The sequence below is a fragment of the Ranitomeya variabilis genome, chromosome 1 (genome assembly GCF_051348905.1).
Source record: "Ranitomeya variabilis isolate aRanVar5 chromosome 1, aRanVar5.hap1, whole genome shotgun sequence".
In the NCBI taxonomy this organism is placed as follows: Eukaryota; Metazoa; Chordata; class Amphibia; order Anura; family Dendrobatidae; genus Ranitomeya; species Ranitomeya variabilis.
The window spans coordinates 1,049,109,338-1,049,134,712 of record NC_135232.1 but is presented as its reverse complement, the minus strand read 5'-3'; the positions used below and the strand labels follow the sequence as shown (position 1 = coordinate 1,049,134,712).

The window sequence follows — 25,375 nt, the reverse complement described above, 5'->3', positions numbered from 1 at the left end:
ATCATAAGTGAGTTATGCTTACCCTGGCAATGGGCTGACCATGAATTGGAGCAGCTCTGTATGGTCGGACACAGACATTATACCATTCATGGCCACACATGAACTTTGTTAGTGGTACATTTCCTATAATTCCTTGTTGATATGAACTTTTTACTCTGCATGGGTTTTTATCTGCAGTTTTATTGTAGCTGAAAAATTAAGCTATATATAGAATTTACCTGCAAGACAAGCCTTTCAAATGCCAGTAAGGTGTCCCACTTGGAGCATTCAGGATGTTTTAATGCCTGGACTGCGGCTAACGCCAGCTGAAGCAGACCACAGTGGTTTTCTAAAGCTTGTTTGCTTTGTTTGAAGACCAGGGCATGGGATTTGAGTTGTTCAGGAGTCACTCTACCTGCGAATAACAAACAAAGTCAACATTATAAAATATTATATGTAGATATAGACTTTCAACACACAAAATAGCAAAGTAAACAAATACAAAAAATTCCTGCATTCATTTTTTTAATGGTTTTTTTTTGCCAGTTAGAATCCAGCTCTTATGCCTTGAACACATGACTCTTGAAGGACATACACCTCTACATCTCCGCTATAGAAAAGACAAAAAGGAGTGCCAGCAGACACAACTTCTGAGCATATGCAGGGTCGGACTGGCCCATCGGAAAACAGGAGGATTCTCCGGAGGGCCCAGGCACTGACACCTGCTAGCATACAGGGCCAGCAGCTGCCTAGGACCCACACTGCTCCATTGGCCCCCAGCCAGCGGCTTGTCGCTAGTAGCGGCACACCATGCAGCTGCTATGGGGCCCCTGAGTCAGGGGTGCCCGCCCAGTGCCAGCAGAGCAGCAGGGGGAGACAGGAGGCAGAAACCTGTCCCTGCTGCTAAAGAGAAATGAATATTCACTCTTCCCCATGCCCCCATGGGCGTGGAGAGGGGTGAATATTCATTTCACTGTTAGCCACAGGCTGCGGCTAACATACCACACGTAAAGCTGCTGCGGCTGCAACGGAGGTGGAGGGGAGCCCCTGCAGGCGGCTAACACTGAGGGTAATCTGGTCTGTTAATCCAGCCCCAAGGGGCCCCTGGACCATATGCGGTGGGCAAGGAGCGATGCCTGCAGCTCCGCTGCCTACGGGAGATGGCAGCGGAGCAGAGCTGAAGGGATCCATACTGCTTCATGCCCGACGCGTCCAGTCTGATACAGCAGCGCAGCTTGATGACATCAGCATTCAGCACGCGGCTGCGCCAGAGAGGAAGCTTCCGGTGAAGAAGATGCTGCTGGGGAACGTGTGGAGACGTGAATGGTGCCATGTGTGTGTCTGCGGGGGAACGTGCAGAGAGGTGTGTGTGTGTGTGTGTAGGTGGTGGAGAAGGCAATGATGGGGGTGATGAGGAGAAGGCAATGAAGGAGGAGAGGCCAATGATGGGAGTGGTGGGGGAGAAAGCAATGATGGGGGTGGTGGGAGAGAAGGCAATGATGGGGAGGTGAAAAGGATGATGGGGTGGTGGGGCAGGAGGCAATGATGGAGGTGGTGGAACGGATAATGATGTGGGTGGTGAGGGAGAAAACAATCAGAGGTGGCAAAAGAGCAATAATGGGGATCTTGGGGAGAAGGCAATGATGGTTGTGGTGGAAAGGGCAATGATGGTGGTGGTGGTGGAGAAGGCAATGATGGAGGTGGTGGAATGGGCAATGATGGGGAGAAAGCAATGATAGATGTGGTGGAAAGGGCAATGATGGGGGTAGTGGGGGAGAAGGCAATGATGGAGGTGGTAGAAGGGGCAATGATGGAGGTGGTGATGAGGACAATGATGGAGGTGGTGGAGAGGGTAATGAGGGGGCTACATTATATTCTATGAGGGTTGCATTATATTCTATGAGGAGGCTACATTATATTATGAGGGGGCTATCCCAATCATTGTTACGTAATTAAGATGAGTACTCCCTTATATTATACCCTGAAAATAGCTTGTTACCACACAATCGGTGGTCTTGTATTTATTTCTATGTAGCTGCATAGTGGGCCCCAAGAATGATTTTCTCTGGTGGGCCCAAGGTGCTCCAGTCCGACGCTGAGCATATGTATCAGAAAAGGTATGATGTCATTTCACTTACTTCACAGGGGGAGAGGATCCACTTTCCCCCCCTCCCCCAATCCAGTTAATTATTCTCTTTTCTATTTATGGCATTACGTGATTATAAACAGACTAGATGAAAAACAGGGTGTCTTTCACAGCATGAGTCATCATTAGAGCTACATTTCTACATCACTGTAAAGTCCCTGGTAACCCAGCTCCACCTCCTCTTCAACTCCTGACCCAGCTGCACCGCTCCTCCCCCCTGCCAGAATTTTCACAATGTTGTAGAATTGTAGTTCTAATGATGACGCTGCATGGAAAAAGAGACCCTGTTTATATATCAAGCTTAGAAGGGTTCAGCTAGCCTATTTGTAAATCACATGATGTCATAGACCTAATGGAAGAGAGAAAAATGAACTGGGTCGAAGGGCAAGATGACGAATTTTAAGCAGACAGTGCTTTATAATATGATGACTGCAATATATTAAGATGATAAAAACTTTGATGAGAGGAGGAGGGAGAAGTGCTGCATTAACAATTGTCTTCAGTGTAAAGAAGAAGAAGGAGTCCAGGAAGTGACGATACGGCCCCTACAGAGCCCTGATCTCTCCATCTTCCAGTCTGTGTGGGATTACACGACGATACAGAAGGATCCGCACAAGCCTCTACGCAGAGAAGATCTGTAGTGAATTCTCCACCTCTCTGTTGAGTTCCTCAAAATTCTGCACATAGAAGAATTGATGCTGTTTTGAAGGCAAAAGGTGGTCACACCAAATATTGCTATGCTTTATATTCCTGTTTTGTCCATTCACTTTGCATTTCTTTAACTGATAAAAAATAAACCTTTTTTTATGCACTTTTGCTTTGCAGCATTTTTTTGCACACCTGCCTAAAACTTTTGCACTGTGCTGTAGTTTATTTTCGTAGGTCTAAAAAGTGCATTAAGGAATGCAATTGTTATTTCCTCTGCTTTCGGAAAGTCTACAACTGCACATTGTGTCTCAATAACCTGCTCTAGGGCTTGAGAATGAAAATTATAGAACAATTCTGTGCGGAACTATCAGACTTTTTGACATGGAACACAATAAAGGAAATAAATCTGTCCCCAATAATTACCAGCTTCTGCAAGCTTCAGAATCAAGGAGTAAATCCTGCAGGTAACACAGGGGTTACTTTCCTACAAATCAGTTTTACTTTCTACTGGTGACTGACTGAAAGCTTAAAGGGGAAGGGGCTTGACCATCTTTGTATCCTACTGTAGGCAGGGAAGAGGGGAGAGGCTTCTGCTGCAGCAAGTTCTCTTACAGCCAGACACAAAGAAGTGAGGAAGAGAAAGGGAGAAATTGATGATCGCCTGGGGAACACAAAGAAGAATACTTTATATATTTTTCAGCTTTAATTGCACATAAGATAAAACAGTATTAAAGAAACAAAAAAATGGAGATTAAGGAGTATTCTCTTTGTTTAGTGCTCCCCTAACAGATTCTGATCCTGGTTTATATTTGTGGCTTGGAACAATATTCACTGTTGCAAAATAGGTATTTGTATCTAACCATGGAAAAATCTTACATTTATGCACCACAAGCGATTGTGTCATTTCATTTTCCTCTTTTTCTAAGAGTTTTAGTTTAAAGAAAATAAAAGTGCAAGATAAAAGCAAAGCAGATTGTGGTCTGCCCGACAGCTTTCTTCAAAAGTGCTTAACATTAATCTGTCAAGCTGCAGTGTACAAAAGAAGGGAAAAAAAACTGTATTTCTTTAAAGTAAGCATGAATCAACACCTGAAATAACATGTTGCATGCAACATCAGTACAACCGAGTCTGAGGCTCCCGCCAGCCAAAACACGGAGACCTCCGCAAAATGGGGAGCCTGGAGCAGGAGGGTTAACAAAGCAAAGGGCCGGACCGAATCACTGCAAGCCATGGGCTTCATATAATATACAACCCCCATAACCACCCTGGGAAATAGATAGTGTCGTTCTTTCTTCCAGTGGAGCTTACCAGGATCACTTACAGAGCTAAATAATAGCTGTCTTATAATTATGACAAAAACTTCATATATAAACAAGCTATTAAAAAATTAGCTTAAAAAAAGAAGGGAAATTCTACAACATAAGCAGCCTTTGCCATGCTGAAAACACTGAATGAAATCCTTGGGCCGTTCAGCATCTGGTTCTCATTTCCATTGTGAAATATAAACAGACCTGACCTTTGTAATACAGACTGGTGGTGCAGCAGAGTGCCTGTAGAGGGCGCTGCTCACCAGGCTAAGACCAGACACTTATATCATGCAGTACTTGCCCTTAGCCACACAAGTCTGTTACTTAAATACTTGTGTTAAAAGTACTTAGCATTACATAAATCTTCATTTTAAAAAGCCTACTTTCATGGGACTGCAGAAAACGGAACTTTTGTGTTTTGCTAAACTTTGAATATATTGTTTGGGTTATTTCCGCTCATGGTCACTTCTGCCATCTTATCTTTGGCGACGTTCTCGTAGTCATCTCCCAGGGGACTACATTTTGCCGAGGACTTGCCCGGGTCTCCGATCCGGATTTCAGCGTCAGCAGAAGGGCAGTTCCCGGTTATCTACATTTAACTGTATTTGTATCTTTTAGACGCGATTACAAATAAAGAAATTAGTGTTGGCACTCGGGCAGAGGAGAGCTCATCTCCGCACCATGATGAGCAGCGGCGTGATGAAATAGCCTCATCACACTGCCCACATCAGAGGCGAAGATGCCTGGACATGAACGACGTATGCTCCATTCATGCTTCACGGCAGGGCCGGACTGGCCATTTGGCAATTCTGGCAAATGCCAGAAGGGCCTGTCTGGTCATGGGCTGCCTTGTCTGCTGCATTGTTAACAGAATCGGTGTTCTCAAGATACCCATACTGTTAAGAGTTGTGACTGAGTACAAAGTTGCTGACTCTGTCACTTACCCCAGCAGCCACAGATATCATTAGAAATGTTGGTCTTGTATAAAATCTTCCTTTCCTCCATCCAGGGTAATATTAGTAATATATCCCATCTGGTGCTCGGGACGGGACAACATGGGCCTGTGTGATTTTAAATGCCAGGGCTGAATTTCAGCCCCAGTCCGTACCTGCTTCACGGGATCGGTGGAGGACATGGCGGTCGGTGGAGAACATGGCGGTCGGTGGAGGACATGGCGGTCCGACTCCCCAGTGATTGGAAAATTAATCCTCTAGTGACTAAGGGATAGCTTTTAAACTTGAACCCACCCCTTTAAGGAAGGCCATGTCTGACCCTGCTGTCACTGCCAACCTTCAGAATCACTGCAGTAATATTTTTTTTATTATATATTTCCTAATTCCAGCAGTGGACTAAAGAGGGAAGGTTATGTCAGCGGAGAGCACAACGTCCGAGAGATCGTCTGCAGATCCATCCAGCATCGTTCTTAGCTACAATTTTACCCACGATTATCTTTTTCATGTCTGGTCTTCGCCAACATCTTGTGGGTTTTATATGACTGGGTTCACACTTTGCAATCACTCCAAAATGAAGGTGCACCATGCCAGAGTGGAAAGTGGTTTCACAATGTCATCATTTATAAAAGTAGACAAGTCCATCGCATTCAACGTATAGCTGAAAATGAAGGCAAACCCCCCATAAGGCAGACACGAATATTAGGGGAGAAATGCCATCTTGACTCCACATACAGCAATCACAGGAGCTGCCTGGGTAAATGTCCTATCCCACAATCTAAGGCCCCAAACCTGTCATATTACATCTATAAAGAAAGGCCTCCAGACCCTCCTCGTACCCTTATAGTGAATCAACCTTTACTTCATGTCACAGTCTCACTGCTCTTACAGTAAAGAATCAATAAAGAATCGCTGATTATGATTCTTTCCTCTAGAATCTTTTTTCTGCCAGGGGCCATTTGGATCTTTATACCATCCTTCGGGGGCCGTACAAACTCCTCCCACAAAGTACATCCTGACTCTAATAATATAGTAATCTTGCATTGCATGCCCTTCAGTGTCCAGTGGTGAACACTGCGTGTGTGTGCTAACAGAGCAAGAAGAAATTAATGAGCTGGTGGCCATCAAAATACAGCTCCTTACCCAAGAATGTGGTCCCTGAGAATCTGCCCGAGGGCCTGATAAAAGGTCATCGAGGGCCGTAAATGGCCCTGGGGCCCGAGGTTCCCCACCCCTGCTCTAGATGTAGTAAATGCCCCCTTATCATCACAGCAGGCCTCGGTGTAAAAAGATCATTGGAACGATCTCTGTACGGTCCTTTAATATAGTTGTACTACTGCAGTTTTAAAATGCATCTGAAGCAGTTCCATAGTTATAGGAGCTGTATACCTTTGATTACAATATTTAAAATCACATGTATTTTGAGCAAAAAGTCATTTTCGCACTCGGGTTTTACTATACTTTTTGCATTGTTTGCCTTCTATAGCTTCTGTGTTGCAATGCCCATTGTTGGATGCAGAATGAGTTAACTGAGAATCGGTCAGTGAGCTCATTGGGTTTATCTGACATTTTGCACCGCAAGGCTCTGTATTTCCCTGCACAATCAAATTTGATGTAGTTGGTAATCCTAAATCAGCTGAGAGGAGCTCAGAAACAGACAGAAGCATAAATATTTTCATCAGACTGACGAAAAAGGTTGTTACGCTTTTGTCTTTTTCTGAGCTCCTCTCAGCTGATTACGACTAACAATTACATCAAAGGTGAATGTGCAGGGAAATACAGAGCCTTGCGGTGCAAAATGTCAGATAAACCCAATTTCAATTTAGTTCAAAATACATGCGTTTCAGTTATAGAAAAAAAATCTGCCCATAAGTGACAACCCATTTAATGGCCACACAGCTGAGTATGTTCACATGATTTTCCGAAAAATGGCAATTCAAAATTGTGGTGTGCACATAACCTGATGCAGTGAAACAGCAATTTACATGGCAAGGCTGAATAAAGGGTCGATACTGAAATTTAGGTGGCACTAGAGTCCTAGTCCTCTTCCTCTCTGAAGAGACAATTTACATACAAACTTTTCAATACATTTAGGTGCGATTAATATAACATGCTATGTAAGACTCAAGTCATATCTCAGAACGTGAAGATGCATAAAGTAAGTTTTCTATAAAACATTTTTATTGTCCAAAATTATTAAAACATTTAACATTTTTTCAATATCAATCTGTAATAGTCATATTTGTACTGACCCACAACATAAAGCTATAGCATTATTGCACGGTTAACAGCAAAAAAAATAATAGCACACAAACAACGGAATTTATGTTTTATGTGCCCCCCAAAAAAAGGAAATGATGTAAATATGGCTCATTCCCCATGACTCACGATCCAGAAACATCAGTGGCTGGATGAAAGATGCAAGAGTCTGTCTGGATCCCAGAAACTCACTCAGCTTTTATGCACACACTGATTACAAGCAAACAGGTCACAGGTGAGGATGTTACCTTTAGTAGCCATTCAAACCCATTTATGTCAACTTCTGTGCATGTTATCAGGGCAAAATCACCAGGGTATGTGAACTTTTGATCAGGGTCATTTGGATATTTTGGGTCGTCAATATGATTTAAAAAGAGAAAACACAGTAGTTTGGCAATAAATGGCTTCACCCAACCACTAATCACGAGTGGAGGAAAAGTTTTGGTGTTATCATTCATATTCTCTGAAAAAAGGCCAAGAAAGCAAAAATTCTGTCAAGATACTGTACCGTACACTGATGAGCACAAGTGTGTGTGTGTGTGTGTGTGTGTGTGTATATATATATATATATATATATATATATATATATATATATATATATATATATATATATACAGGTCCTTCTCAAAAAATTAGCATATAGTGTTAAATTTCATTATTTACCATAATGTAATGATTACAATTAAACTTTCATATATTATAGATTCATTATCCACCAACTGAAATTTGTCAGGTCTTTTATTGTTTTAATACTGATGATTTTGGCCTACAACTCCTGATAACCCAAAAAACCTGTCTCAATAAATTAGCATATCAAGAAAAGGTTCTCTAAACGACCTATTACCCTAATCTTCTGAATCAACTAATTAACTCTAAACACATGCAAAAGATACCTGAGGCTTTTAAAAACTCCCTGCCTGGTTCATTACTCAAAACCCCCATCATGGGTAAGACTAGCGACCTGACAGATGTCAAGAAGGCCATCATTGACACCCTCAAGCAAGAGGGTAAGACCCAGAAAGAAATTTCTCAACAAATAGGCTGTTCCCAGAGTGCTGTATCAAGGCACCTCAATGGTAAGTCTGTTGGAAGGAAACAATGTGGCAGAAAACGCTGTACAACGAGAAGAGGTGACCGGACCCTGAGGAAGATTGTGGAGAAGGACCGATTCCAGACCTTGGGGAACCTGAGGAAGCAGTGGACTGAGTCTGGTGTGGAAACATCCAGAGCCACCGTGCACAGGCGTGTGCAGGAAATGGGCTACAGGTGCCGCATTCCCCAGGTAAAGCCACTTTTGAACCATAAACAGCGGCAGAAGCGCCTGACCTGGGCTACAGAGAAGCAGCACTGGACTGTTGCTAAGTGGTCCCAAGTACTTTTTTCTGATGAAAGCAAATTTTGCATGTCATTCGGAAATCAAGGTGCCAGAGTCTGGAGGAAGACTGGGGAGAAGGAAATGCCAAAATGCCTGAAGTCCAGTGTCAAGTACCCACAGTCAGTGGTGTGGAGTGCCATGTCAGCTGCTGGTGTTGGTCCACTGTGTTTCATCAAGGGCAGGGTCAATGCAGCTAGCTATCAGGAGATTTTGGAGCACTTCATGCTTCCTGGCACCTGCTCACAGTGCCAAAACCACTGGTAAATGGTTTACTGACCATGGTATTACTGTGCTCAATTGGCCTGCCAACTCTCCTGACCTGAACCCCATAGAGAATCTGTGGGATATTGTGAAGAGAAAGTTGAGAGACGCAAGACCCAACACTCTGGATGAGCTTAAGGCCGCTATTGAAGCATCCTGGGCCTCCATAACATCTCAGCAGTGTCACAGGCTGATTGCCTCCATGCCACGCCGCATTGAAGCAGTCATTTCTGCCAAAGGATTCCCGACCAAGTATTGAGTGCATAACTGAACATTATTATTTGATGGTTTTTTTGTTTGTTATTAACCCCTTCACCCCCAAGGGTGGTTTGCACGTTAATGACCGGGCCAATTTTTACAATTCTGACCACTGTCCCTTTATGAGGCTATAACTCTGGAACGCTTTGACGGATCTTGGCGATTCTGACATTGTTTTCTCGTGACATATTGTACTTCATGTTAAAGGTAAAATTTATTCGATATAACTTGCGTTTATTTGTGAAAAAAATGGAAATTTGGCGAAAATTTTGAAAATTTTGCAATTTTCCAACTTTGAATTTTTGTGCCCTTAAATCACAGATATATGTCACGCAAAATACTTAATAAGTAACATTTCCCACATGTCTACTTTACATCAGTACAATTTTGGAACCAAAATTTTTTTTTGTGACGGAGTTATAAGGGTTAAAAGTTGACCAGCAATTTCTCATTTTTACAACACCATTTTTTTTTAGGGACCACATCTCATTTGAAGTCATTTTGAGGGGTCTATATGATAGAAAATACTCAAGTGTGACACCATTCTAAAAACTGCACCCCTCAAGGTGCTCAAAACCACATTCAAGAAGTTTATTAACCCTTCAGGTGTTTCACAGGAATTTTTGGAATGTTTAAATAAAAATGAACATTTAACTTTTTTTCACACAAAATTTATTTCAGCTCCAATTTGTTTTATTTTACCAAGGGTAACAGGAGAAAATGGACCCCCAAACTTGTTGTACAATTTGTCCTGAGTACGATGATACCCCATATGTGGGTGTAAACCATTGTTTAGGCGCATGGCAGAGCTTGGAAGGGAAGGAGCGCCATTTGACTTTTCAATGCAAAATTGACTGGAATTGAGATGGGACGCCATGTTGCGTTTGGAGAGCCCCTGATGTGCCTAAACATTGAAACTCCCTACAAGTGACACCATTTTGGAAAGTAGACCCCCTAAGGAACTTATCTAGATGTGTGGTGAGCACTTTGACCCACCAAGTGCTTCACAGAAGTTTATAATGCAGAGCCGTAAAAATAAAAAATCATATTTTTTCACAAAAATGATCTTTTCGCCCCCAATTTTTTATTTTCCCAAGGGTAAGAGAAGAAATTGGACCCCAAAAAATGTTGTGCAATTTGTCCTGAGTACGCTGATACCCCATATGTGGGTGTAAACCATTGTTTGGGCGCATGGCAGAGCTTGGAAGGGAAGGAGCGCCATTTGACTTTTCAATGCAAAATTGACTGGAATTGAGATGGGACGCCATGTTGCGTTTGGAGAGCCCCTGATGTGCCTAAACATTGAAACTCCCTACAAGTGACACCATTTTGGAAAGTAGACCCCCTAAGGAACTTATCTAGATGTGTGGTGAGCACTTTGACCCACCAAGTGCTTCACAGAAGTTTATAATGCAGAGCCGTAAAAATAAAAAATCATATTTTTTCACAAAAATGATCTTTTTGCCCCCAATTTTTTATTTTCCCAAGGGTAAGAGAAGAAATTGGACCCCAAAAAATGTTGTGCAATTTGTCCTGAGTACGCTGATACCCCATATGTGGGTGTAAACCATTGTTTGGGCGCATGGCAGAGCTTGGAAGGGAAGGAGCGCCATTTGACTTTTCAATGCAAAATTGACTGGAATTGAGATGGGACGCCATGTTGCGTTTGGAGAGCCCCTGATGTGCCTAAACATTTAAACTCCCTACAAGTGACACCATTTTGGAAAGTAGACCCCCTAAGGAACTTATCTAGATGTGTTTTGAGAGCTTTGAACCCCCAAGTGTTTCACTACAGATTATAACGCAGAGCCGTGAAAATAATTTTTTTTTTTTTTCTCAAAAATGATTTTTTAGCCCCCAGCTTTGTATTTTTACAAGGGTAACAGAATAAATTGGACCCCAAAATTTGTTTTCCAATTTGTCCTGAGTACGCTGATACCCCATATGTGGGGGGGAACCACTGTTTGGGCGCATGACAGAGCTCGGAAGGGAAGGAGCGCCATTTGGAATGCAGACTTAAATGGATTGGTCAGCAGCCGTCACGTTGCATTTGCAGAGCCCCTGATGTACCCAAACAGTACAAACCCCCCACAAGTGACCCCATATTGGAAACTAGACCTCCCAAGGAACTTATCTAGATGTGTTTTGAGAACTTTGAACCCCCAAGTGTTTCACTAAAGTTTATAGCGCAAAGCCGTGAAAATAAAAATTCTTTTTTTTTTTTCACAAAAATGATTTTTTAGCCCCCAGTTTTGTATTTTCACAAGGGTAACAGGATAAATTAGACCCCAAAAGTTGTTGTCCAATTTGTCCTGAGTACGCTGATACCCCATATGTCGGGGGGAACCACTGTTTGGGCGCATGACAGAGCTCGGAAGGGAAGGAGCGCCATTTGGAATGCAGCCTTAAATGGATTGGTCTGCAGGCGTCACGTTGCATTTGCAGAGCCCCTGATGTACCCAAACAGTACAAACCCCCCACAAGTGACCCCATATTGGAAACTAGACCTCCCAAGGAACTTATCTAGATGTGTTGTGAGAACTTTGAACCCCCAAGTGTTTCACTACAGTTTATAATGCAGAGCCGTGAAAATAAAACATCTTTTTTTTCCCACAAAAATGATTTTTAGCCCCCCAAATTTTTATTTTCCTAAGGATAACGAGAACTTGGACCCCAGAAGTTGTTGTTCAATTTGTCCCGAGTACGCTGATAACACATATGTTGGGGTAAACCCCTTTTTGGGCGCACGGGAGAGCTCGGAAGGGAAGGAGCACTGTTTTACTTTTTCAACGCAGAATTGGCTGGAATTGAGATTGGACGCCATGTCGCGCTTGGAGAGCCCCTGATGTGCCTGGACAGTGGAAACCCCCCAATTCTACCTGAAACCCTAACCCAAACACACCCCTAACCCTAATCCCAACGGTAACCCTAACCACACCCCTAGCCCTGACACACCCATAATTCTAATCCCAACCCTAATCCAAACGTAAATGTAATCCAAACCCTAACCCTAACTTTAGCCCCAACCCTAACTTTAGCCCCAACCCTAACTTTACCTCCAACCCTAGCCCTAACCCTAACCCTACCCCTAACCCTAACCCTAAACGTGACTGAAATACGTGGCACTGAAATACGTGGCACTGAAATACGTGGCACTGAAATACGTGGCACTGAAATACGTGGCACTGAAATACGTGATACGTGGCACTTAAATACGTGGCACTGAAATACGTGGCACTGAAATACGTGGCACTGAAATACGTGGCACTGAAATACGTGGCACTGAAATACGTGGCACTGAAATATGTGATATGTGGCACTTAAATACGTGGCACTGAAATACGTGGCACTGAAATACGTGGCACTGAAATACGTGGCACTGAAATACGTGGCACTGAAATACGTGGCACTGAAATACGTGATACGTGGCACTGAAACACGTGGCACTGAAATACGTGATACGTGGCACTGAAATACGTGGCACTGAAATACGTGCAACTGAAATACGTGGTACTAAAATATGTGGCACTGAAATACGTGATACGTGGCACTGAAATACGTGGCACTGAAACACGTGGCACTGAAATACGTGATACGTGGCACTGAAATCCATGGCACTGAAATACGTGGCACTGAAATACGTGGCACTGAAATACGTGGCACTGAAATACGTGGCACTGAAATACGTGGCACTATGACTGTCAGAAAATGTTCATTAAACGGTTAGGGGTGAGGTTAGGGGTAGAGTTAGGGTTAGGGTTTGGATCCCTTTATCACCTTGATGGTGGTGGGTGGCTTTTCAGTGTGTTTTCTGTTTTTTTCGATAAAAATGCATGCGTTTTTAACGCAAACAAACGCATGTGCTTAAAAACGCAAGAAAATACTGCAGGTTGTATTTCTGAAAATGAACGCATGCAGAAAAAAACCGCATGCGTTTGAAAACGCGACCAAACGCGTACAAAAAAACCGCATGCGTTTTCAATGTTAAATATGTGCAAAAAACGCTGCAGACAAAAACGGAAGTGTGAAACCAGCGACGCTTTTTATAGCAAAAAAGTTTTTGCGTCTCCACATTTTGAGACCTATAATTTTTCCACATTTGCTCCACAGAGTCATGTGAGGTCTTGTTTTTTGCGGGACGAGTTGACGTTTTTATTGGTAACATTTTCGGACACGTGACCGTTTTTGATCGCTTTTTATTCCGATTTTTGTGAGGCAGAATGACCAAAAACCTGCTATTCATGAATTTCTTTTGGGAGAGGCGTTTATACCGTTCCGGGTTTGGTAAAATTGATAAAGCAGTTTTATTCGTCGGGTCAGTATGATTACAGCGATATCTCATTTATATCATTTTTTTTATGTTTTGGCGCTTTTATACGATAAAAACTATTTTATAGAAAAAATAATTATTTTGGTATCGCTTTATTCTCAGGACTATAACTTTTTTATTTTTTTGCTGATGATGCTGTATGGCGGCTTGTTTTTTGCGGGACAAGATGACGTTTTCAGCGGTACCATGGATATTTATATCAGTCTTTTTGATCGCGTGTTATTCCACTTTTTGTTCGGCGGTATGGTAATAAAGCGTTGTTTTTTGCCTTGTTTTTTTTTTTTTTTTCTTACGGTGTTTACTGAAGGGGTTAACTAGTGTGGCAGTTTTATAGGTTGGTCGTTACGGACGCGGCGATACTAAATATGTGTACTTTTATTGTTTTTTTTTTTTTAATTTAGATAAAGAAATGTATTTATGGGAATAATATTTTTTTTTTTTTTTCATTATTTTGGAATATTTTTTTTTATTTTTTTTTACACATTTGGAAATTTTTTTTTTTACTTTTTTACTTTGCCCCAGGGGGGGACAATACAGATCGGTGATCTGCCAGTTTGCATAGCACTCTGACAGATCACCGATCTGCGAGAAGTACAGGCTGCTTCACAGTGCCTGCTCTGAGCAGGCGTCTGTGAAGCCACCTCCCTCCCTGCAGGACCCGGATCCGCGGCCATCTTGGATCCGGGTCTGGAGCAGGCAGGGAGGGAGGTAAGACCCTCGCAGCAACGCGATCACATCGCGTTGCTGCGGGGGGCTCAGGGAAGCCCGCAGGGAGCCCTCTCCCTGCGCGATGCTTCCCTGCATCGCCGGCACATCGCGATCATGTTTGATCGCGGTGTGCCGGGGGTTAATGTGCCGGGGGCGGTCCGTGACCGCTCCTGGCACATAGTGCCGGATGTCAGCTGCGATATGCAGCCGACACCCGGCCGCGATCGGCCGCGCTCCCCCCGTGAGCGCGGCCGATCGGCTATGACGTACTATCCCGTCGGCGGTCATACGGGCCCACCCCACCTCGACGGGATAGTACGTCAAATGTCGGGAAGGGGTTAAAAAACACTTTTATTTGATTGGACGGGTGAAATATGCTAATTTATTGAGACAGGTTTTTTGGGTTATCAGGAGTTGTATGCCAAAATCATCAGTATTAAAACAATAAAAGACCTGACAAATTTCAGTTGGTGGATAATGAATCTATAATATATGAAAGTTTAATTGTAATCATTACATTATGGTAAATAATGAAATTTAACACTATATGCTAATTTTTTGAGAAGGACCTGTATATATATATATATATATATATATATATATATATATATATATATATATATATATATATATATATATATATTTACACACACACAGTTTTGCTCAACAATTTACATACCTCGACAGAATTTTTGCTTTCTTGGCCTTTTTTCAGAGAATATGAATGATAACACCAAAACTTTTCCTCCACTCGTGGTTAGTGGTTGGGTGAAGCCACTTATTGTCAGACTACTGTGTTTTCTCTTTTTAAATCATAATGACAACCCAAAATATCCAAATGACCATGATCAAAAGTTTACATACCCTGGTGATTTTGCCCTGATAACATGCACAGAATTGACACAAATGGGTTTGAATGGCTACTAAAGGTAACATCCTCATCTGTGACCTGTTTGCTTGTAATCAGTGTGTGTGTATAAAAGCTGAGTGAGTTTCTGGGATCCAGACAGACTCTTGCATCTTTCATCCAGCCACTGACGTTTCTGGATTGAGTCATGGGAAAGTAAAAGAATTGGCAACAAATCTATGGGAAAAGGTAGTTGAACTGTATAAAACAGAAAAAGGATACAAAAATATATCCTAGGAATTGATAATGCCAGTCAGCAGCATTCAAACTGTGATTAACAAATAGAAAATAAGGGGCTCAGTAAAAACAAAACCACGGTCAGGTAGACCAAAAAAAACTTTGTCCACAACTGCCAGGAAAATTGTTTGGGATGCAAGGAAAAACCAACAAATAACATCAGCTGAAATACAGGGCTGTGATAACTAGCAGTGTGGCTGTTTCAAGATCCACAATAAGGAGGCACTTGTAGAAAAAAGGGCTGCATGGTCGAGTCGACAGAAGAAAGCTATTACTGCACAAATGCCACAAAGTATTTCTCCTACAATATGCAAAACAGCACAGAGACAAGCCTCAAAACTTCTGGAACAAGGTAATTTGGAGTGATGAGACCAAAATAGAATTTTTTGGCCACAACCAAAAATTTTACATTTGCATAGAGGTCAACAAGGCCTATGATGAAAGGAGCACCATTCCTACTGTAAGCATGAAGGTGGATCACTGATGTTTTGGGGATGTGTGAGCTACAAAGGCACAGGAAACTTGGTCAAAGTTGAAGGAAAGATGAATGCAGCACATTATCAGCAAATACTGGAGGCAAATTTGCACTCATCAGCCTGGAAGCTGCGCATGGGACGTACTTGGACGTTCCAACATGACAATGATCTAAAACATGAGGCCAAGTCAACCTGTCATTGGCTACAGCAGAAAAAAGTGAAAGATCTGGAGTGGCCATCTCAGTCTACTGACCTCAATATCATTGAGTCACTCTGGGGAGATCTCAAGCATGCAGTTCATGCTAGACAGCCCAGGAATTTTCAGGAACTGGAGGCTTTTTGCCAAGAAGAGTGGGCAGCATCACCATCTGAAAAAAAAAAAGAACCTCATCCACAACTACCACAAAAGACTTCAATCTGTCATTGATGTTAGAGGGGGCAGGGCACTACACAGTATTAAGAAATATGTTATATGAACTTTTGATCAGGGTCATTTGGATGTTTTGGGTTATCATTCAGATTTAAAAAGAGAAAACACAGTAATTTGACAATAGATGGCTTCACCCAACCACTAACCATGAGTGGAGAAAAAGTTTTGGTGTTATCTTTAATATTCTCTGAAAAAAGGCCAAGAAAGCAAACATTCTGCCGGGGTATATAAACTTTTGAGCACAACTATATATACAGTGGGTACGGAAAGTATTCAGATTCATTTAAATTTTTCACTCTGTTTCATTGCAGCCATTTGGTAAATTGAAAAAAAAATCATTTTTTTCTCATTAATGTACGCTTTGCATCCGATCTTGACTGAAAAAAACAGAAATGTAATTTTTGCAAACTTAATAAAAAAAGAAAAACTGAAATATGACTGGTTGGTTCTACTCCTTCATTGGAGTCCAGCTGTGTTTAATTAAATTGTCAGGATTTGATGTGGAAAGGCACACACCTGTCTATATAAGGCTAGGTTCACATTGCGTTAATGGGTGTCCGCTAGCGGACTCCGTTACATGGCAAAATTGTCGCAATTAACATTTTCGGCATGCGCTAGCGATGTGCCGTTATTTTCTGACGGACCTCGGACGCTGCTTGCAGCGTCCGAGGTGCGCCCGAGGTCCGTTCCTCGCTAGCGCAGATCGGGGATCTGCGCTAGTGGGATTGGCAAACGCGATCCCTATAGATACATTGCATTAGCGCAATCCGCTAGCACTATGCGCTAAACGGATTGCCCTAACGCAATGTGAACCTAGCCTAAGACCTCACAGCTCACAGTGCATGTTGGACCAAATGAGAATCATGAGGTCAAAGGAACTGGCCAAGGAGCTCAGAGACAGAATTGTGGCAAGGCACAGATCTGGCCAAGGTTACAACAGAATTTCTGCAGTACTCAAGGTTCCTAAGAGCACAGTGGCCTCCATAATCCTTAAATGGAAGAAGTTTGGGACCACAAGAAGTCTTCCTAGACCTGGTTGTCCAGGCAAACTGAGCAATCGTGGGAGAAGAGCCTTGGTGAGAGGTAAAGACGAACCCCAAGAACACTGTGGCTGGGCTCCAGAGATGCAGTAGGAAGATGGGAGAAAGTTCCACAAAGTCAACTATCACTGCAACCCTATCAGCTGCAGGGACAGGACGACTGGTTGTCATTGAAGGAAACATGAATGCGGTCACGTACAGAGATATCCTGGATGAAAACCTCTTCCAGAGTGCTCTAGACCTCAGACTTGGCCGAAGGTTCACCTTCCAACAAGTCAATGACCCTAAGCCCACAGCTAAAATAACAAAGAAGTGGCTTCAGAACAACTCTGTGACCATTCTTGACTGGCCCAGCTAGAGATCTGACCTAAACTCAATTGAGCATCTCTGGAGAGAACTGAAAATGGCTGTCCACCAACATTCACCATCCAACCTGAAGGAACTGGAGAGGATCTGCAAGAAAGAATGGCAGAGGATCCCCAAATCCAGGTGTGAAAAACTTGTTGCATCATTCCCGAAAAGAGTCATGGCTGTAATAGCTCAAAAGGGTGCTTCTTCTCAATACTGAGCAAAGGGTCTGAATACTTATGACCATGTGATATTTCAGTTTTTCATTTTTAATAAATTTGCAAAAATTACTACATTTCTGTTTTTCTTTTCAGTCAAGATTGGGTGCAGAGTGTACATTAATGAGAAAAAAAATAATTTTTTTAATTTACCAAATGGCTGCAATAAAACAAAGAGTTAAATATTTAAAGGGGTCTAAATACTTTCCACACTCACTGTGGAACAATCAGTGAGGGTTTGGGGAGCCATATCATCTGCTTGTGTAGGTCCACTGTGTTTTATCAAGACCAAAGTCAGCGCAGCTGTCTACCAGTAAATTTTAGAGCACTTCATGCTTCCATCTGCCGACAAGCTTTTTGGAGATGGAAATTTCATTCTCCAGCAGGACTTGGCATCTGTCCACACTGCCAAAAGTACCAATACCTGGTTTAAAAACAAAAGTATCAAGCAAACTCGCCTGACAGTAACCGTCAAGAGGAAGATGAGACACCAGACCCAACAATGCAGACGAGCTGAAGGCTGCTATCAAAGCAACCTGGGCTTCCATAACATCTCAGCAGTGCCACAGGCTGATCACCTCCATGCCACGCCGCATTGATGCAGTAATTTATGCAAAAGGAGCCCCGACCAAGTATTGAGTGCATTTTCTGAACATACATTTCAGTTGGCCGACAATTTGGATTTTAAAATCATCTTTCAAGCTGGTGTTATAAAGTATTCTAATTTACCGAGATAATGACTTTTGGGTTTTCATTGGTTGTAAGCCATAATCATCAACATTAACAGAAATAAACACTTGAAATAGATCACTCTGTTTGTAATGACTCAATAGAATATGAGTTTCACTTTTTTGTATTGAAGAACTGAAATTTACTTGTTGATGATATTCTAATCTTGTGAGAAGCATCTGTATATACTGCTCTGACAAAAATTAAGAGACCACTGCACAGTTTGATAAAAATCAGCTTCTCTACATGTCTGACAGCCATTCCATTCCAGTGTCAGTTGAATTCCAACCAGAGTGCACCTCGTTCTACTTAATGTGCTTCTGGTTAGGTGATCACCTGAACCAAATCTTATTTAAGGAAGGAAAAAATAAAAAACCCTGTTGTTGTGTTCACAATCCTCTTGCAATACGACAAGCAGGATGGCAAAACAAGTGCTAGTAATATCCCAAAATTAATAGGAATGAAAAAAAAAACTTTTAACCATGCCAAAGGAATTGGAAAGAAAAGTCGTGAGTGAGGAAAAGAAGGGCTCAATTCTGGCTTTACTAGCAGAGGGACACAGTGAGCTTCATGTTGCCTCCATCCTTAAAATTTCTAAGATGGCAGTCCATTACAACAAGGTCGAGCAGCAGACATTGGGAACAACAAAGCTACAGACCGGCAGAGGGCGAAAATGACTCTTCACTGACCGGGATGACAGTCATCTTATTCGAATGTCACTCAGCAACCGCAGGATGACATCAAGTGACCTACAAAAGGAATGGCAAATGGCAGCTGGGGTGAAGTGCACGGCAAGAACAGTTTGTAACAGGCTCCTAGAGGCAGGATTCAAGTCATGTAAAGCTAGAAAAAAGCTTTTCATCAATGAGATGCAATGGAGAGCCAGGCTGAAGTTTGCCAAAGACCATAAGGATTGGACCATAGAGGACTGGAGTAAGGTAATCTTCTCTGATGAGTCTAATTTTCAGCTTTGCCCAACACCTGGTCGCCTAATGTTTAGATGGAGACCTGGAGAGGAGTACAATGCACAGTATCTTGCACCCACTGTGAAATTTGGTGGAGGATCGGTGATGATCTGGGGATGCTTCAGCAAGGCTGGAATTAGACAGGGTTATCTTTGCGAAGGACGTATGAATCAAGCCGCATACAAGGTTATCCTGGAAAAACAGTTGATTCCTTCTGCTCAGGCAATGTTCCCCAACTCTGAGGACTGGTTTTTCCAGCAGGACAATGCGCTATGCCACTAAGCTAGGTCAATCAATGTGCGGATGAAGGACCACCACATCAAATCCCTGTCATGGGCAGCCCAATCTCCAGACCTGAACCCCACTGAAAACCTCTGGAATGTAATCAAGAGGAAGATGGATAGTCACAAGCCATCAAACAAAGAAGAACTGCTTACATTTTTGTATCAGGAGTGGCATAAGGTCAACCAGAAGCAGTGAAAGACTGGTGGAAAGCATGCCAAGACGCATGAAAGCTGTGATTAAAAATCATGGTTATTCCACAAAATATTGATTTCTGAACTCTTCCTGTGTTAAAACATTAGTCTTGTTGTTAGTAAATGATTATGAAATTGTTTTCTTAGCATGAGCTCTGCAAGCAATGCATTTTTTGTTATTTTGACCATTTCTCATTTTCTGAAAATAAATACAAAATTTAGAGCTTGGAAATTTGAAGACATGTTGTCAGTAGTTTATAAAAAAAAGAGCAATTTACATTTTACTCAAAAATATACATATAAAGAAAAATCAGACAAACTGAAAATTTTGCAGTGGTCTCTTAATTTTTGCCAGAGCTGTATAAATAGACATTTCTTACATTTTAACAATTACAAAAAGGAAAGTGGGCCGATGCAAAAGTTTGGCCACCAGTGGAGATTTATGTGCTCAGATAACTTTGACCAAGGTTTCAGACCTTAATTAGCCTGTTAGGGTTATGGCTAGTGATGAGCGAGTGTGCTCATTACTCGGGTTTTCTGAACATGCTCAGGTGTTCTCTGAGTATTTTGGGCGTGTTCGTAGATTATGTTTTTGTCCCCGCAGCTGCATGATTTGCTGCTGCTAGATAGCATGAATAGATGTGGGGATTCCCTAACAAACAGGCAATGCCTGCATGTGTTTTTTTGTCTAACAGCCACAAATCATGCAGCTGTGGAGACAAAAACATAATCTACGAGCACGCCCAAAATACTCAGAGAACACCCGAGCATGCTCGGAAAACCCAAGTAACAAGCACACTTGCTCATCACTAGTTATAGCTTATTCATCATCATCGTTAGGAAGGACCAGGTGATGTAAATTTCCCAGCTTTATAAAAAAAATTGTGCCAAACAAACAGCAGCCATGGGTTCTTCTAAGCAGCTGCCTAACACTCTGAAAATGAAAATGGTGGAAACCCTCAAAGAAGTAGAAGGCTATAAGAAGATAGCAAAAATCGTTTTTAAAGTTGCCCTATCCTCAGTTTGAAATGCAATTAAATAATGGCAATTTAGAGTAACAGTGGAGAACAAGAGAAGGTCTGGAAGACCAAGCAAAATTTCAGTGACAGCGGTTTATAGGATTGTTAGAGAGGAAAATCAGAACCCCCGCTTGACTGCAAAAGACCTTGAGAAAGATTTAGCAGACCCTGGAATTGTGTTACATTGTTCTACTGTTCAGAGACACCTGCACACATATGGCCTTTATGGAAAAGTCAACAGAAGAAAACCTCTCCTATGCCCTTCACCATAAAATTCGTAGTCAAAAGTATGAAAAAGATCATCTAAACAAGCCTGATGCATTTTGGAAACAAGTCCTGTGGACTGATTAGGATAAAATAGAACTCTTTGACCACAATGAGAAAAAAGCACAGAATTTCAGGAAAAGACCATCTTCCCAACCATTAAGCATGGGGGTGGATCATTCATACTTTGGGATTGTATTGCATCCAATGGCACAAGGAACATTTCACAGGTGAAGAGAAGAACAGATTCAGTAACATTTCAACAAATTCTTGATGCAAACCTTACACTATCTGTAAAAAAATCCTGAAGTTGAAAAGAGGATAGCTTAATCAAATAGCTAATGACCTGAAACATAAGTCAAAATCACAATAGACTATCTCAAAAGGCATAAGCTGGTTTTACAATGGCCCTCACAGTCCCTTGATCTGAACATCAGTGAGGCTAGACCTCAGAATAGCAGTGTATGCAAGACAACCCAGGAATGTCTCAGAACTGGAATAATTTTCCAAGGAAGAATGTATGAAAATCCCTCAAACAAGAATTGAAAGACTCTTGTCTGGCTACAAAAAGAGTTTCCAAGCTGTGATACTTGGAAAAGGAGGTGCCACTTGCTACTAACCATGCAGGGTGCACAAACTTTTCTATCTGTCCATTTTCCTTTTTGTAATTTTTAAAATGTAAAACATGACAATATTTTTTTTGCCTAAAATACAAAGGGGATGTGTCATCATTAACTTTAGGCCTTTTAGGGATCATTTCATCTTCAACTTGCTTAACCGTTCACAATAACAGTAATTTTGACCTTGGGTGCCCAAACTTTCACATTTCACTGTATTCCCTGTGCTTGTTACATGGGGAATGAATATAATAGGGGAATGAAAACATATTCCATATAAAACAGGAGTCTATTAAATATGGAATATATGTAAATAATAAGGCATGAACCCATATTTCTGATGTAGATTATATTCCCCATGCTTGTTATGTGGGGAATGAACATGTAATATATGTAGATTACAGGGATATGAACACATATTCCATATAAACACTGTACTATATTCCCTGTGCTTGTTAGGCGGGGAATGAACATGGAATATAAGTACAGTGGGGAAAATAAGCATTTAATACTCTGCCGGTTTTGCAAGTTTTCCCAGGTACAAAAAATGGACAGGTCTGTAATTTTGTATCATACGTACGATTCAACTGTGAGAGACAAAATTTTTAAGAAAAATCCAGAAAATCAGTAAAAACAATAAGTTTTACATAATAAATTTGCATTATATTGCATGAAATAAGTATTTGATACAATAGAAAACAATACTTAATATTTTGTACAGAGATCTTTGTTTACAATTACAGAGGTCAGATGTTTCCTGTAGTTCCTGACCAAATTTGCACACACTGCAGCAGGGATTTTGGCCCACTCCTCCATACAGATCTTCTCCAGATCTTCCAGTTTTCGGTGCTGTCGCTGAGCAACATTGAGTTTCAGTTCCCTCCATAGATTTTCTACTAATGGTAATGTTTGAGACACTGGTCCCAGCTCTCTTCAGGTCATTGACCAGGTCCTCCCTTGTTGTTCTGGGCTGATTCATGACCTTTCTCAGAATCATCCTTACGCCACAAGGCAAGATCTTGCATGGAGCCTCAGACCGAGGAAGATTGACCGTCATCTTGTGTTTCTTCCATTTTCTAATAATTGTGCCAACAGTTGTTGTCTTCTCACCAAGCTGCTTGTATTTTGTCCTGGAGCCCATCCCAGCCTTGTGCAGGTCTACAATATTGTCCCTGGTGTCCTTAGACAGTTCTTTAGTTTTGGCCATGGTGGAGAGATTGGAGTGTGATTGACTGTGTGGACAGGTGTCTTTTCTACAGGTACCGAGTTGAAACAGGTGCAATTAATGCAGGTAATGAGTGCGGAGTAGGAGGGCTTCTAAACCCCTTTACCCCCAAGTCTGTTCGCACCTTCATTACCAGGTTAAATTTTACAATTCTGACCAGTGTCACTTTATGTGGTAATAACTCTGGAATGCTTCAACGGATATCACGGATTCTGAAAATGTTTTTTCATGACATGTTGTACTTCATGATAGTGGTAAAATTGATTTGATATGACTTGGGATCATTTGTGAAGAAAAGACAGAAATTTGGTTAAAATTTTTATAATATTGCAATTTTAAAAATCTTAATTTTTACGGCCTTAAGTCAGAGAGTTATGTCACACAAAATAGTTAAAGATAAAATTTCCGACATGTCTACTTTACATAAGCAACATTTTTTAAACAATTTTTTTTTAGTAGGAAGTTACAAGGATTAAAAGTTGACCAGCGATTTCTAATTTTTCCAACGAAATTTACAAAACCATTTTTTTAAGGACCACATCACATTTGAAGTGACTTTGAGAGACCTATATGACAGGAAATATCCAAACGTGACACCATTCTAAAAAACTGCACCCCCTCAAGGTGCTCAAAAACACATTTGAGAAGTTTATTAACCCTTTAGGTGCGCTTCACAGTAATTTTTTAAACATGGAAGGAAAGATTAACATTTAATTATTTTTTATTTTTAACAAAAATTGTAATTTTTTTTATTATTATTTTTGCAAGGGTAACAGAAAAAAATTAACCCCCAAATTTGTTGTGCAAATTCTCCTGAGAATACAGACATCCTATAAGTGGGGGAAAACCACTGTTTCGGGGCACTGCAGGCTTTGGAATTACCATTTGACTTTTTGAATGCAAAATTTGCTAGAATAATTAGCAGATGGCATGTTGCGTTTGTAGAGCCTCTGGTGTGCCTAAACAGTGGAAAACCCCACAAGTGACCCCAATTTGGAAACTAGACCCCTCAAGGAATGTATCTAAATGTGTGTTGAGCATTTTGAACCACCAGGTGCTTTACAGCAGTTTATAACGGTGAGCTGTGATTTTTTTTTTCTCTTTAAATCACGTTTCTCCCACAAGAATGTTTTTCTAGCACACGATTCAGCAATTTCACAAGGGTAACAGGAGAAAATGGACAAAAAATTTGTTGTGCAATTTCTGCTGAGTACGCAGATACCCCATATGTGGGGAAAAACTACTGTTTGGGTGAACGGCAGAATGGCAGGCCTTAGAAAGGAAGGAATGAAGTTTTGCAACAGAGACTTTGATGGAATAGTCAGCAAACACCATGTCACGTTTGGAGAGACCCTGATGTGCCTAAACAGTGGAAACCCCCACAAGTGACTCCAATTTGGAAACTAGACCCCTTAAGGAACTTATCAAGATGTGTGGTAAGCACCTTGAACTCTTAGGTGCTTCACAGACGTTTTTAACGTAGAGCCGAGAAAAAAACAAATTAAACATTTTTACCACAAAATATTTTTTTCACCAAATCTTTTATTTTCATGAGGGCAACAGGACACAATGGACCCCAAAAATTGTTGTTAAATTACTTTTGAGTACACAGATGTGGTTGAAAACTACTTTTGAGGTACAGTGCCAAAGTCAGAAGGGAACAAGTGCCATATCGGAGTTTAGATTTTGCTGGACTGGTTTGAGGTTGCCATGTCATATTGGCAGAGCCCCTGAGGTGCCAGAACAGCAGAATCCCTCTAAAGGTACCGTCACACTCAGCGACGCTGCAGCGATATAGACAACAAGCCGATCGCTGCAGCGTCGCTGTTTAGGTCGCTGTAGAGACGTCAAACACAGCAGCTCCAGAACGATGCAGGAGCGATTCTGTGACGTAACGGCGACTCACCTATCGTTCTCACAGGTCGTTAGCTCCATGTAAAACATTGCTGGCATCGTTGCTTTTGCTGTCAAACACGACGATACACGCCGACCTGACGACCAAACAAAGTTCTGGACTTCTAGCTCCGACCAGCGATATCACAGCGGGATCCAGATCGCTGCTGCGTGTCAAACACAACGAGATTGCTATCCAGGACGCTGCAACGTCACGGATCGTTGTCGTTCTTGTTGTAAAGTTGCTGAGTGTGAAGATACCTTAAGTGTCCTCATTTTACAAGCTGCACTTCTCAATGAATTCAATGAT

General features: G+C 41.7%; 1 protein-coding gene across 2 annotated transcripts in view; it reads right to left on the bottom strand.

Moving 5' to 3' along the window:
- The window catches only part of SCFD2 (sec1 family domain containing 2), a 654,831-nt gene that overhangs the window by 521,874 nt on the left and 107,582 nt on the right, over positions 1-25,375 (bottom strand). For both annotated transcript variants that reach the window (XM_077279771.1, XM_077279770.1), the window contains exon 4: positions 219-394. In XM_077279771.1, coding sequence (XP_077135886.1) covers positions 219-394 — 176 coding nt within the window. The remainder of the gene's footprint in view (positions 1-218; positions 395-25,375) is intronic.